At 47.5% G+C, this 15708-nt stretch overlaps 1 protein-coding gene across 1 annotated transcript; it reads right to left on the reverse strand.

The window, feature by feature from the left end:
- Positions 1–840: 840 nt before the first annotated feature.
- Positions 841–14685, reverse strand: pcdh12 (protocadherin 12). The gene is made up of 5 exons (XM_079744552.1): positions 14550–14685; positions 11387–14358; positions 8358–8449; positions 6387–6535; positions 841–2077 (listed from the first exon to the last, which is right to left on the reverse strand). Exons 2-5 carry the CDS (start codon positions 14294–14296, stop codon positions 1674–1676), a joined length of 3555 nt encoding a protein of 1184 aa, XP_079600678.1. The 5' UTR covers positions 14297–14358; positions 14550–14685; the 3' UTR covers positions 841–1673.
- Between the last annotated feature and the right edge of the window lie 1023 nt (positions 14686–15708).

Below are 15708 nucleotides of genomic sequence, written 5' to 3' on the forward strand. Positions count from 1 at the left end.
CAATGATCCGCATTCCAAGATTCCGGTCTGAATGACATCCTGAAAGAGGGAAAAAGATGGAGGGAACGAATTAATCTGAAAAAGAATGTGAGAGAAACTATGGAGAATGACAAAATTAAGAAATTGTGAGTGAAAAATGATGGAGCAATCCAGAAAATCTAAAGAGGGGAGGGAGAAAAAGATGGAGAGGAAGAGAACATCTAAAAGAGAGTGAGAGAAAAATATGGAAATTGAGAAAACCTTAAGAGAAAACTATGGAGGGTACTACAATTTTGAAATCAAAAATGGAATGAAGAGAAAAGAGAACGAAAGAAAAGCTGGAGAATTTTGAAAAATGAGAGAGAAAATATGGAGAATGAGGAAATGGGGACAAAACTGAGAGATAATGAGAAAATAGAGTGAAACAAAGGGATAGAGGAACTAAATAGATTCTGTGAAAAAACTGCATATAATGTGAATAAAATCAAAGAAATAAAGTAAATCTGAATTAAATACATTTTTATCAGGAAATACAATGCTGTTTAATTCTTTCACAGCTCATGTTCTCCTCATCTCTCCTTTTCAATGTTTCGTTCTCTTGCAAACTTATCTGCCAGTAGTGTTGAGGTTTTGGCCTCCTTTAAAAGCAAGAGCCTTGTGGTAAATATTAACATTTTCTGCCAGAAGATGGTGCTGTTTTCAAAGTAATTCTTATCTGGTGTAGTTTTTAATTTCCTGCGGGTTTTGACTGAATTGCTGCAACTTTATTCTTCATATTTGAGTTAATTGTAGTCTTCGATTCGTCCATTAGAAATTGTGAACAGAGAACTGATGACTAATACATGTCTAATGTTTATGAACTGCCAACACTAATAAGGTTCAAAGCATGAAGGAATATTTATTTTCATAAATTCGTCGTTGCCAGTCGTAATATTTTCTCTGCAGTTCTTTTTTGTTCTTCTCTCGTTCGTTTTAAGGAAAACGGCGTAGGCATACAAACAAATGATCACAACAAACATATTCAGTTAAATCTTTTCCAGAATGTATACACAATGAATTTACAAAGTGCTTTGTTTTGATACATAGAGAAATAGGACATTGAAAACATCTTAGAAAAGTAGCTTGCCCATTTTAACAGAAAAATAAATCCCTTAATTGAACCTCCCAATCCATCAGTATATTGTAAAATCACAGAATTTATCATTATTCATGTTAAAGTATGGAACAGAACACATCCATTATCATTTTTTTTCGTTTTAACAGTTTTAACTTCACCGCAGACAAAAGGGAGATTTCCTCTCTACTGAGTTCATTTATTAAATCATGTGGATCCTTTTTAAACGGACAATACAAAACGGAACCAACCGAAGAACCCTTGTCTCTCTCTTTTCCAGAATTTTCAAGACGTCTCTGGGCGGAAGACATATGAGGTCAGAAAAACCTGGTCACATGATGCAGATAACCTACATTCCGCCCTTCATTCCAGGAGTTCCTCACTCATTCATCTAAACATCTCACATTCTAGCAAAAAATAAAAAAGTTGAATATTTACAGTTGTGGATGCCGGCGGCCATCTTGTGATGCGTTAATGCAGCCACAGCCAGTTAGCTAAAATGCTACCAGGCTATCGCCGTAGTCAGATATACAGGATATATATGTGCCACTTTCCTTGAGGTTTCTGGGTGGGGTCTGGTCTAGTGGTAGCTGAACCCTGGCGATGGCTCCTCGGTCGCACCTGCGGCGGACCTTCCGCCGCCACCTCCTCCGCCGTCCAGCCCCGTCGAGCGGCGATAGGCTGCCGACAGCCTGTAGAGGAGTGCGGGGGAGGGGCTTGTCTGGGCGTCGGCCTTCTGGGTCATGAGCATTTCAAAGAGGGTGCTGACCTCCGACAGCAGAGCCCCGCCCAGGGGGCCGTCCTTCTCTGGCGTCTTGCCGAAGGTGGAGAAGGAGGAGGCGGGGTCGAGGCCTCCCGGGGGCGTGTCAGGGGAGTCGGGGGCCAGTAAGGCGCTGGGGACGAACATGTTGTCATGGTAATCTGTAGAGAGAGGGAGGGAGAGGCGGGCCACCCAGGCAGGGTCCAGGTCAGCGAAGACGTCGTCTGGAGAGAGACAGAGAGAAAGGTTGAGAGATATAAACTCACAATAAGGAAGGCGAGAGAGATAGATTGAGGAAGAGAGCGAGGGACAAATTGTGAGAGAGAGACAGATTTGATTTTTACTCAAAATAAAAGACAAAGTAGAGAGAGATGGACTGATAAAAGGATAGAAGTGAAGGAAAAATGAGACCGAGGGGTAGGAGGATGGATGAGAAACTGATAAAGAGAGAGAGACGAGACAGAGAGAGAGGAATGATACAGCAGAGGACCAGAGTGTACGTGCACGTGCGCACTTGGAGCTGTGTGTTTATACGGCAACAGTCACGGTACACACAAACGGTGGAGGTATTCCTGTTACCTTACACGCGCGCAGACAAACACACACACAAACATATTCATGCACACCGGAACAAACACAACAATCTCTTGAGCATCCGTATGCAGGTAAACATGCTGATATGATCAAGTTGTGTACAGGAACAGAGATTCATCTCAATCTCCCTTCCCCCCCCAACCGCATGAACACTGGCAGAACAAGGTCAAAGCCCCGGTTTAGAGCCTGGAGTCATGGGTCTCTTTGGCGGGGAACCAGACAGGAAGAGGAAACAGCAGAGGGACATTTATCTGGCTGCCCCTGTCAACAAGTCCTTCCTCGTCTTCCTGGAGCCGGGCGCGGAGAAGAGCGCTCGCCGCACGTGCACACCTGCCAGACCACGTGCACACCCCGCCACACCACGTGCACACCCCGCCACACCACGTGCACACACACCACACGTCGACTTGTCTGCGACAACCCCGCTCCGAGCACCGCCACAAACATCCCAGGCATTTTCAGAATGTCAAAAGACAGCCGGATGGATTTCAAAGTTGTGAAGAGGCAATGGATTATCAGTGGGAAATAAAGTGAAAAAAGATTAATGTTTAAAGACTGTTGGGCCAGTAGAACAGAAATACGCACTCATCTGCTTTCAGAATTATCTGAAGGGCAAGAACAAGGATACTAATTATGTCCCGAAGAACAGTGAATGTTCAAATATACATAAAAAATACAATGTTTAACCATTAATGAAAAGAGACCTTAGAGCCATCAAAGAGCAGATTAGGTTTATGGCTTCAGAATGCCTACCTGTAGACTGTTTGAACATTGGGGTATGAACCAACAACATTTAGACTGGCAGACTTACAAATCCCAACCACTAGGTCAACGTCCCCCATCATGAATCCAAAACAAAAAGAAAGTCTGATGCCTTTTTGTTCATTGATAAGCAGACTCTAGTGCATTATAGGTGCCTGGGCCGGGGTTGAGAGCCAGCCAGATATGCCAGATGTGTGGTATGTCCCTGGAGAAGGGGTGCTGTGTGTGTTGTGGTTCTGCCAGCGTGGTGCTCCTCTCTGTGTCTCGGAGGTCTAAAGTGATTAGAGGGCTGAAGTCAGGCTCATCAGGCTGCCTTTCATCTCAACACAGCCACACGAAGCGCATTACAGCCTACACACACACACACACACACACACACACACACACACACAGCCCACAAACACAGATACAGATACAGATTCCAAAGTGGCTAACAGCCTACAGACAAACACATACTTTCATGCACTTTACTGATACATATATGCAGATACAGATACCACACGGGGCATTACAGCCTTCTCACACATACATACATACATACATACATACATACATACATACATACATACATACATACATACATACATACATACATACATACATACATACATACATACATACATACATACATACAAAAATACATACACACATACATACATACATACATACATACATACATACATACCTGCATACATACATACAGCCGAAACACACACACACACACACACACAGACACACACACACACAAATACACTGATAGATACAGACTCACATAGAGCACATAGATCAGATTTACACTGCTTACACAAACCCATGCAGACAAATACACATTCAGCTACACACAAGCACCAATACACACACATCAGATGTTGGTACTTCAGCCAAGGGTGAAAAATCAAGGAGGTATGTTGACAATGAGAAGATATGTCTCTAACAGACCTGTTAGAGACCTGTTCCAGCTTCTCTGGATCAAAGCATCTTCAGACACCAGACACCTTGGAAAACTAGAACCTCATGACAACTCACCCCGTCATCTACACTACTTTATCACTCTCTCTCACATGCTTTCACCTTCTAGTATCTCTCTATCCCTGTCTCCTTTTCACAAACATTCTCACCTCTCACCTCTCACATGGGTTCGATTTCCATCACACACACTTACTTTCCAGCCATCTCTCTGCCTGTTACATGTATGTTTAATGTACATGTGTCCATTAGGTTAACATGCAGGGATATAGATGTGATAAAGTTACTGGGTCAAGTTATCACAGAGTAACTATAGTGGTTAGGAGAAGAGGAGAGAAAGATGAGACTAGAACAGGAGAGAAGGCTGAGTGGAGGGAAGAAAAGAGGATGAGAAATGTTTGCTCATCTCACAGATTCCTGTGACAGTCTAGTCTGCAGGGTCTTTACACTGACAATTAAACCTGCAGGCCAGAGGTGACTCACGCATGACACACACATACACAAACACACACACGCACACACACACACTAACCACCCACAAACACACCGATATATATATATATATACATATACACACACACACACACACACACACACACACATACCATCCAACCACACACACACCCATACACACACACACACACACACACACACACGCACACACACACAAACACACCCATATATTATATATATATTTATATACATAAATAAACACACACACACACACACCACAAATCTACCCACACATGAAAACGTATATATATTAGCACTGCACACACACATTTACCTACACACACACACACACACATGCGGTCAACACCCCCCACCCACACAGTGTTCTGGTGTCTGTTGAGAGAGGAGTGAACATGAGCCAGGTCCCAGGCAGGGAGAGCAGAAAGCCCCTCAGCTAGCCCAAGGTCTCTCGCCGCACAGCTTTTATCTCCCAACAAAGAACAGCTCCTCGGTATGCAGCTCCAACCACAATAGCAGGAAACACACACACACAGCTACACACAGACACGCAACAACACAAAGACATAGCATAAACGTACATATCTCTACGTGCACACGAACACACACACACACACACATTTATATACACAAAGCCACATACATACATGTTACACAAAAAGACACATACACATAACTACACACACATACATGTATATATACGAGAACACAGACACAAACACACATTAAAACATATGTGTGTGCGTCGTGTGTTGTATTGTACCAGTAACGGTGTGTTGTGTAGTATGTACCAGTAATGGGGATGTGTTTTGTTGTGTAGTATGTACCAATAGTGTGAATGTGTGTAGTATTGTACCAGTGGTGTGGATGTGTGTAGTGTTGTGTAGTATTGTACCAGTAGAGTGGATGTGTGTAGTGTTGTGTAGTATTGTACCAGTAGTGTGGATGTGTGTAGTTTAATATATTATGGTACATAACAGTATTGTACATACAAGTAGTATGTATGTATGTCGTATTCTACAAACAAGTAGTGTGTATGTGTATAGTGGTGTGTAGTATTGTACCAGTAGTGTGGATGTGTGTAGTATTGTGTAGTGTTGTACCAGTAGTGTGGATGTGTGAAGTGTTGTGTATTATGTACCAGTGGTGTGGATGTGTGAAGTGTTGTGTAGTATTGTACCAGTAGTGTGGATGTGTGTAGTGTTGTGTAGTGTTGTACCAGTAGTCTGGATGTGTGTAGTGTTGTGCAGTATAGTACCAGTAGTGTGGATGTGTGTAGTGTTGTGTAGTGTTGTACCAGTAGTGTGGATGTGTGTAGTGTTGTGTTGTACCAGTAGTGTGGATGTGTGTAGTGTTGTGCAGTGTTGTACCAGTAGTGTGGATGTGTGTAGTGTTGTGCAGTGTTGTACCAGTAGTGTGGATGTGTGTAGTGTTGTGCAGTGTTGTACCAGTAGTGTGGATGTGTGTAGTGTTGTGTGGTGTTGTACCAGTAGTGTGGATGTGTGTAGTGTTGTATAGTGTTGTACCAGTAGTGTGGATGTGTGTAGTGTTGTGCAGTGTTGAACCAGTAGTGTGGATGTGTGTAGTGTTGTGTAGTGTTGAACCAGTAGTGTGGATGTGTGTAGTGTTGTGTAGTGTTGTACCAGTAGTGTGGATGTGTGTAGTGTTGTACCAGTAGTGTGGATGTGTGTAGTGTTGTGTAGTGTTGTACCAGTAGTGTGGATGTGTGTAGTGTTGTACCAGTAGTGTGGATGTGTGTGCAGGAGCCGTCATCCAGCCGGTGGTCCGGGGAGTCCCTCCCGGCCTCCCAGTCCACGTCCCCGGCCTCACTCTCCCCATGGCCGCTGTCCTTGGTGCTCTGCCAGTCCTGGCAGTCTGGACCTGCGTACCTACGGCCAAACCAACCATATAAGAGAAAAACTGAGGTCAGGGTATCGCACAGCATTAAATCCAAGCTGCACGCTGGGCCGTCGGATCTGTCTGCGAATCTCTCAGAGAGGTTGTTTCTCTACAGCTCATGAACATGGGAGATTTATTTAGTTTATTTCCGTTTAAAACGTAGCAACCAGAGAACGATTTACGCAATTGTGTTAATACAACAGTGGGGTGTGTTGTAGCGTTTTGCTACCAGTGGTGTCATTGTAGATGCACACACGCAAACACACATGTCCCCGGGCTTGGTGGCAGGTTGTAACAAGAGGCTGCATGTGAGGTCATTAACAGGTGAAGGCAGGGGGGTGACACATGTGTACGATTACCCCGACAGGAACCGTGACTCAAACCAAACACCTGAACAGTCACACACACACAGACAGACACACACGTACACACACACACACACACACACAAACACATACAGACACACACACAGACGCACGCACACAAAAGCACAGACACACAGACATACACAACCCAAAATGGAGACAGGAAGGCAATCAAGCAAGACAGTATATGAAATTACAGTCAGTCAGGATATAATTAGAGTCAAATATGCATATTCAAACACACATACACAAACACACAGACACGCCAAGATAGAGGAACAAAAACCGAATGGGCAATGACACAAACAAATCCAGGTACCAGGCACCACACACCACACACAGACATACACACTCACAAACATGTGTGTGCTCGTCTTGGATTCATGTGGCTCATTTCCGCCGGGAGTTGAGCTACTTCCTGTTTGCAAAACAAACTTCACTCAGTTCCTCTGGCGTCACGAGTGTGTGTTGTGTTGTTTTGGTTTCTCTTGCCTGTCTTAATTGTCTTTGCAAGATGAGTCTTTCACCTGTGACTATTTTAATCACACCGACGTTGCTTCTTGGCATGGATGGTAGCGGGAGAGAGAGAGAGACAGTGAAAGAGAGGAAGAGAGAGCGAGCGGGACGTAGTGAGAGAGAGGGCTGTCTGCCAGCGGTTTGTACTGAAGGTCAGGCTGTCAGAGAAACTTAGGTTTTGATCAGGAGAGCTAGGAAGGAGGAGAAGCAGCATTTAGTGAAAAGAAAAGATCAAGAAAGAAGGAAGCAAGGATGTGTTTTACCACTATTCTTTGTTCTTCCTGGAGACAAACCTAACAACACATAGCAATTGAAATGCCTGCTGTGGCCATGGCAGGCATTTAAATTGCTGTATGTTGTTTGGTTGGTATGATTGTTGGTTTGTGTATGTGCAAGAATTGTTGCGTTTCAATGCGCTAGCTTAACTACAGGCAACAATTTAAATAATTGGTAACATTTAAATAAATAACAATAATTCACCTTTACTCATCAAGTAAAGCCTTTCCAATCAACCCATTCATAATCAAGTAAGATTTATTATTAAATGTGTGCAGTTTAAAATTGGTGTTTTCTACATTTTACCACACATACTCAACGCTTCATGTTATTTTATATTTTATGTTTTTCGTGTGTGTTGACGTTTACTTAAAGTGGAAATCTCAAATAGCTCATGTGAAAACACATCTGTTAAGTAATGTATTTATCACCGAGGTATGAGAACACAACACGCTGATCGGGCCTTTGTGCCCACTGATGGAAGCCCTTGCAATTGCAGCATTATGAATATTGCGACCAGGGTGGGGCTGGCAGCATCGTTGGGATCTATGAGAACAATGACCTCTTATAGCCAAAGCTGGCTCCAAAGAGGACAAAAGAATGCCACTCGCCCATGTTTGTAGTTTATTTCTTTGCATGAAGTTTGTTTGTTTACCTGCCGGCACGGTGAGAGTACTTGTTGCCACGGAAATTTGGCCTGGGCTGCAGCTGTCCCTGGTGGAGGAGGGAGAGGAGCTGGGAGATCTGCTGTGAGGAGGAGAAGAGGAGGTGCAGATTGAGGAGGAGAAGAGGAGGTGCAGATTGAGAGGGAGAAGAGGAGAAGAAGAGGAGGTGCAGAGGAGGTACAGATTGAGGAGGAGAAGAGGAGGTGCAGATTGAGGAGGAGAAGAGGAGGTGCAGATTGAGGAGGAGAAGGGAGGAAGAGGGTAGGAGAGGCAGAGAGGGGCAGGGGGGAGGTGGAGAGAGGAGTTAGGGAGGAGAGGAAAGGGGGGAGGATTTAAATACAAAAGTATTGATTAGAGGAAACTTGAAAGAACAAAAATAATAGTTCTTTCAATTTTGGATCAATCCAGTTCACTTCACTTCAAAACAATCTAAAGTACTCTTTTTCCAACTTGGCTCAGTCCAAATTCACTCTTCCCCCTCCTCCCCCTGATTGACAGGCATTGACTGATGGCTCCCCCACAGCTTGATTGATATGACAGGTGATTGGTTCTTCGGTGCGTGTCTGTTGAAGTAATGCTCCGTTCAGCCTCACTGCCATGCTCCCCTGCGGTGACACCACACGACTGACAGACACTAATGGCTTCCTCCACCTTCAATGTGCCAAACTAACACCTCATGCTAACACCGCCTGTTTAAACAACCCCTTAAGTACCAAGCCACGGTGAACCCCCTACCAAACCCCCATTAGGTTTGTTTAAATCATTAGTGTCAGCCAGAGTGAGTGAGTGTGTGTGTGTGTGTGTGTGTGTCTACATAAATATCTGTGTGTGTGTGTGTGTGTGTGTGTGTGCGCGTGTGTTTGTGTGGGTGTGTCTGTGTGTGTGTGTGTGTGTGTCTACATGCACATATGTGTGTGCGTGTGTGTGTGTGTGTGTGTGTGTGTGTGCGCGCGCTCGTGCGTGCGTGTGTATGCGTGTGCGTGCGTGTTTGTGTGAACGGTTGTATGTATATTAGTGCGTTTGTGTGAACACACACATACACACACACATATATACATGCACATGTGCATATGTCCATATGGAAATATGTACACATATGTGTGTGTGTGATTGTGTGTGTGTGTTCTGTGTTAGAAGAGGCAGGTGTAGAGTCAATAAGAGCAGAGTGTGTCAGTGTGAGAACCGCCCGCTGCCGCGTCTCTCAGTACTGCGGCCCGGCTGACGGGGGCGGGGGAGACCCATAATGCTTTGTGCTGACGGCGCTTTGCTGTCACCGCGCACGACCAGCGAGACAGGAAGTATTGACTGGAGGGGAAGGCAGGGAGAGTCAGGGAAATGTAACGTGTGTGCGTGTGTGCGTTTGTGTGTGTGCCGTTTATTTGCGTGCGTGGGCGCGCGTGCATGTGTGTGCGTGTGTGTGCGTGTGTGAGTGTGTGGATGTGTGTGTGCGCGTATGTGTGTGTGTGTGTGTGTGTGCGTGTGTGTGTGCGTGTCGGTGTGTGTGTGTGTGTATGTGTACTTTAGCTATGACAGGAAGGGGTTCGTGCGTAACAGGCTATTCTTTTCTGTTTCCTCTTGCTGAGGTCCTCAGGAAGACGGCCAAGTGTGTGTGTGGGCTTATGTATGTATTAATGTGTGTGTGTGTGCGCGCGTGTGTGTGTGTGCGTATTTTATTTGTGTGTGGTGTGTATGTGTGTGCCTGTATATGCATACATGTGTATGTGGTTGCATATATGTATGTGGGCTCCATTTCAACTATTTGTTGGCCTCTTCCTCATGAGTCCCCAGAGGGGAACCTCCAATCCTCCAAAACATTCAGCCAACTGGGCCAGGGTGGAGCTGGAGGTGAGGAGGGGGGGAGGGACTTGGTTGCAGACAGGGTGAGTGGGAGATTGGGTGAGAGTAGCTGGGTGTGGGGCAGAGGGCGGGTGGAGGTGAGGTGGTGGAGGGCGGTGCCTTCCTGGTCTCCTGATTGCCTTCACATGAGGCGGTTCAGACCTGGGCCCTCTGGACGGTGGGCCGCTGCCCTTAAGGAGAGGTGTGTGTTTGGTGGGGCCAGCCTCGGAGAGGCTATATTTGTACTGGGTGTTTTTGGTAGATAGAGGGTGCATTGTCTATGGTCTGTTTAGCATTTGACTACTGATTTTGTGGCGAAAAAGCAGTGGTCGTTCGGTCCGTATATCTATCTCTGTCCCCATTATAGCCCTATGAAATAAACTGCAAAAGACAAACTAATCGACGTGATTGAATCAATCATCAGTTTTTAATCAGCTTCTTTTAGCTCTGGGAATAAAGGGTGTGTATTTGTATGTGTGCGTGTGCGTGAGCGTGAGTGTGAGTGTGAGTGTGTGTGTGTGTGTGTGTGTGTGTGTGTGTGGCTGTGTGTTTTCGTGTGGGTGTATGTGTGTGTGTGTTGGCAAACGTGTGTGTGTGTGTGTGTGTGTGTGTGTGTGTGTGTGTGTGTGTGTGTGTCCACTACTAATAGCAGGAGGAAGTGCTGCTCTCTGAGGGAGCTTTAGAAGAGTTTAGCGGTGTCCCTGCGTTAGCTTACATATCACAGCTCATCGTCTGACCGCTGTAGCCTCAACCTGATATCTGATCTTTGCAGGGATGGAGGATTACTCTCTGACACAAAAACACCTGACTAAACTTACTGAACACACACACACATACACACGCACACACACACACACACACACACACACACACACACACACGCACACACACGCAAACACACACGCACACCACACATACATACTCCCCCTGGCTAGGTCTTTCAGCAGACTATTAGCTGAGGAACAAATGGGCAACTCAGTGTGTGGGTGTGTGCGTGTGTGTGTGTAGAAATATATCCACCAGATCAAATGACAAATACTTGCAATTATTCAAATACTTGCCGTCACATCAGTAGATAAGTCAATGAATACATCATAAATAAAATATTAAGAGGAAAAATATATATACATAAAACACATATTATAACGCTACACCGTGTATAAGTACAGATAAGGTGTCTTACCTGGACTTCAGGCGAAGCAGCAGAGAGCTCGATGTTGTCCCCGAAGGCGGCCATGGAGAGGCGCACCAGGTTCCTGAGCATTCGCCGATGCTCCGCCTCTTTCCTCCCTCCACCCTCAAGGGTCTTCGGCCTGCGCAGGGTCGCTGTGGAGCTGGAGCACGACAGTGGCCCCGCCCCCTCCTCTTCCTCTTCCTCTCCAGGCCTGCCGGCCACCTCGGAATGGCCGAGGCGTTTGAGGGTGCCGGTGTGCGACAGCGAGGAGGTGGAGGAGGACGGGTTCCTGGGCCGCCGTAGCGTGCGGTAAGGAGTGGCCGGCGTGCGGGGGAGGGTTCCATCCAACTCAAAGCCTCCTGGTTTGCGGAGCGTTCGGGCGTAGGAGGAGGGCGGGGTGGAGGAGTCCGCGTCGAGGTAGGTCAGAGAATGGAGGCTGGTGTTGTTGGCCGACGGCGCCATGCTGTACTGTCTCTCCGTCTGCGGCTCCTCGGGCGCCATGGGAACCGGGGCGAGAGGCTGGGCCTCGCCGTCGCCCTCCGAGGGATCGTCTTTTCGGCCCCGGATGACGGGAATCAGCTGGATATCCGACTTCCTGATGTTCTTCTGCGGGCGACGCGGGTGGCGCGTGTAGGTTGACTCCGCCTCCCGACAGTTGTAGGCCCGGTTGTCCCGTTTCTCGGGGCGACAGAACGTGGTCACCAGAGCAATGGCTAGCATTAGCAGAAGGCAGGTAGCCCCGAGGCAAATGGCGATCATCATGGTGAAGCTGAGTTGCCTGCGGTTGCCGGCCCCCGAGTTCTTGAGGTGGTCTTTAAGGTTGATGAAGCTCACCTCCAGGGTGGCCTTAGTTACCAATCCAGGAGTACCCATGTCAGACACGGCCACACCCACTTTAAACGCCTTCCCAATCAGCTCGGTGGCATTGGTGGTGTTCACGAAGAGCTGGCCCGTGGTGTGATCCAACCAGAATAATCCATCGGGATTTCCATCGAAAATGAGGAAATCGAGATCACCATTTGGCCCAGAATCTGGATCTTCCGCCTTGAGGACAGTAGCCAGGAACCCTACCACCCCTTCTCTGGCTGGTGGGCTGATGGGAGAGGTGGTGGAACCTTCAGCCCCTTCATTGCCAAGTTCGATGACAATCTCGCCCTTGTCAGCGTTGACAGGCACGCTTAAATACGCCACCCCGTTGATTGCCACGGGCTCTTTGATGATGGGGTGGTTGTCGTTGACGTCTTGGATGTCGATGTTGACCGTGGCAGTGCCGGTGAGGGGAGGATAGCCCTGGTCCACGGCCTCCACAATAAAGGAGTAGTGGTCCGAGTCCTCGTAGTCCAGCGGCTTCTGTACGCTGACCATGCCACTGGTCCGGTGAACGGAGAAGTATGCCGTTGAAGATCCCAGCTCATTTGACTCCCGCATGGAGTAGGACACCCTTCCACTAAGCTCCATATCGACATCATGGGCCTCCACTTTGAGGGCCAGGTATCCAATCACGTTGTTCTCCTGGAAGGAGGCTCTGTAGACGGGTTGGGTGAAGACAGGCGGGTTGTCGTTCTCATCTTGAACATTGACGGTGAGCTGTTTCACGCAAGACAGTCGCGGGTCTCCATGATCCGTGGCAAGGAGACTGATGTTGTACTGCATGTGCTTCTCTCGATCGAGGCTGCCATTGGTGACAATCATGTAGTTATCCCCATGGATCTTTTTAAGATGGAAGGGCCCCGATCCTCGCTGGATGAAGGCATTCACTTTACCATTGTCTCCGGAATCTGCATCAGACACCATCACCAAGGCCAGGAAGGTGTCCTGAGGTGCTCCCTCACGGACCGTCGCGACGGGGGAGTCCGGAGGAGTCCAGGTGATGTGAATTCTCGGTGCATTATCGTTGATGTCCATCAGCTTGATCTGAAGTTTACAGTGGGAAGGGATGGCGTTGGGTCCTCGATCACGAGCCTGTATGTCCACTTCAAATGAACGCCTGGCCTCGTAGTCCAGGGGTCCTTTCAGGGTCACAGACCCAGTTTCTTGATCAATGTCAAAGAGCTTCTGCACCTCAGGTGGGGCATGCTTGCTGAGGGAGTACTCTACCTCCCCATTGGCCCCCTGGTCTGGATCTGTGGCCTTGACGGTGACGACGATGGTACCATGCACCGTGTTCTCGGCCAGCTCTACGACGGGTTTGCAGTCCTCAAAGATGGGACTGTTATCATTGGAGTCAAGGATATTAACTCTGACCCTTGTATTCCCAGACCGGGGTGGGTTGCCTTCATCCCAGGCCGTCAGGGTCAGTTCAAAGGTGGCCTGCATCTCTCTGTCCAGTTCCTTAATGACCACCAACTCGGCTTGTTTGGACCCGCCCGGCCCCACCCTCACCTCAAGGGCAAAGTGCTGATTGACGGACAGCGAGTAGTTCTGGAGCCCGTTGGGGCCGGCGTCAGGGTCCGCCGCCCTGTCCAGGGGGATCCTCATCTGGAGGCTGGCGGTTTCCGAGATCTCGACTTCCTGCAGTTCTTCAGGGAAGGCGGGGCTGTGGTCGTTCAGGTCCATCACCTCCACACGCACTCGCAGGAAGCGCATGGCGCCACTCTTCTTGTACAGGACGCTGAAGCCCAGCTCACAGAGGTCCGCCCCGCGACACAGCAGCTCACGGTCCAGCCAACTGAGGGTCGTCACCTCCCCGTCCCGGCCGCTGACAGAGAAGGGAAGGGCTTCCCCGTGCTCCACCACCTGGAAGTCGTCCATTGGGCCGCTAAAGTCGCGCTGACGCAGGTCGTCCATCAGCCGGCCGACCCGCGTGCCTGCTGGCTGCTCCTCCCATACCCGGTACAGGATAGTGAAGGTGGCCGGGTCGGAGGAGGAGTGGGCCTCGGAACCAAGGCCCAGAGCCAGCAGCAGTAGAACCGGTAGCATGATGGTCACAAGAGTTTACGGGTCCACTGGTCTGAGAGCTATTCACACATCTCCGCCATCGACTATGAAAATAAAATTTGAAAACTGTTACAAACGTAATTTAAATAAATCTTTTCATGATGTTTTAAAGCATGTCAAAACAATAGAAACGTGTGTACAAAAATGTCGGAATAGCAAATTAAGATCTAACTAAGTATCTTCTATTCAATCCCATCTCTCAAAATGAAAAGATAAACAAACAACAAAAAGTTACCTCTTTATAGGAAAGATATCCTTCAGTCCAACCCCAAGGTAATTACACAAAACATATAATTAAGAATCCATCCTCTTTCTCCCCGCTCACTGCTCTCCCTCTTTCTCTCCGTCCCGCTCCGTCTCCACACTCAGCACTCCACACAGGAGTTGGGATCTAACTGAGAAAGTTTGGAAGCTGGATTCCACGCTAGGCCGCCGCCCCCCAGCCAATCAGAGTTGAGTAGGGGGAACTGGAGTATGCAAATGATTAAAGTGTGTGTGTACCCTCCATGGCGCAGAGCGGTGCGACCCGAGGAAACTGATCGGTTGCCCAGACAGTTCTGGAGTGTGTTTAAGGTTATATGATAGCCCCTGGCTGTCACTTTAGCAGTAGTCTGCCCCCACCTCTCTCTCTCCCTCTCTCTCTCTCTCCCCACCCTATCTGCATAGAATAATCACCACCTAAATCACTCTAAATTACTGTGTGATTGTGTGAGGTGGAGACTTGGAATCGAACAGACGGGCGGGAGGGCAGCTGTGTGCCAACAATCATTATAGTACATGTTTTTTATGATTGGACATTAATACAAAGTGATAGAGTGTTAGGCATCTTGTAGTTGGAGGCTGAAGTGAACTGTCTATAGCTCTCTATGGGATATTTACATCTTTCTTGTCTCTCTCTCACACCATTCTTTCACTCTCGTTTTCGTGCTTCACCCCCTCCTCCTTCTCTTTCAACTCTCTCTCTCCCTTTATCTTAAGCTTGCTCCCTCTCTCCCTCCCTTACTCTCAAGATCGCTCTCGCTGTCTTCTTTTTCTCTCACATGTGCTTTGATTTCCCCCCATTCTCTCAGCACCTCTGACTCTCTCTCTCTCTCTCTCTCTCTCTCTCTCTCTGACGCGCTCTCTATCTGACTTTGACTTGTTCAGACTAGCAAATCAACGCCAGTGACACATGTCTAGTCAGAACAAATGCAACACAAAAAAATGAATATTTTTCTGGTGTAATTGTGATTTGCAAAACAACAAAGAATGACTTTGGTTAAAGTCCCCATTATCCCTGTAAAAAACTAAATGCATCACTAAACTCTGAAGCTGAAACTTGATAGATGGAAAGGATTTACCCAGCATGCTTTGCTGCATCTGGAAATCACAACAAGGGAGATTTTCAAGCATAT

This window comes from Pollachius pollachius (genome assembly GCF_949987615.1).
Source record: "Pollachius pollachius genome assembly, chromosome: 10".
Classification (NCBI taxonomy): domain Eukaryota; kingdom Metazoa; phylum Chordata; class Actinopteri; order Gadiformes; family Gadidae; genus Pollachius; species Pollachius pollachius.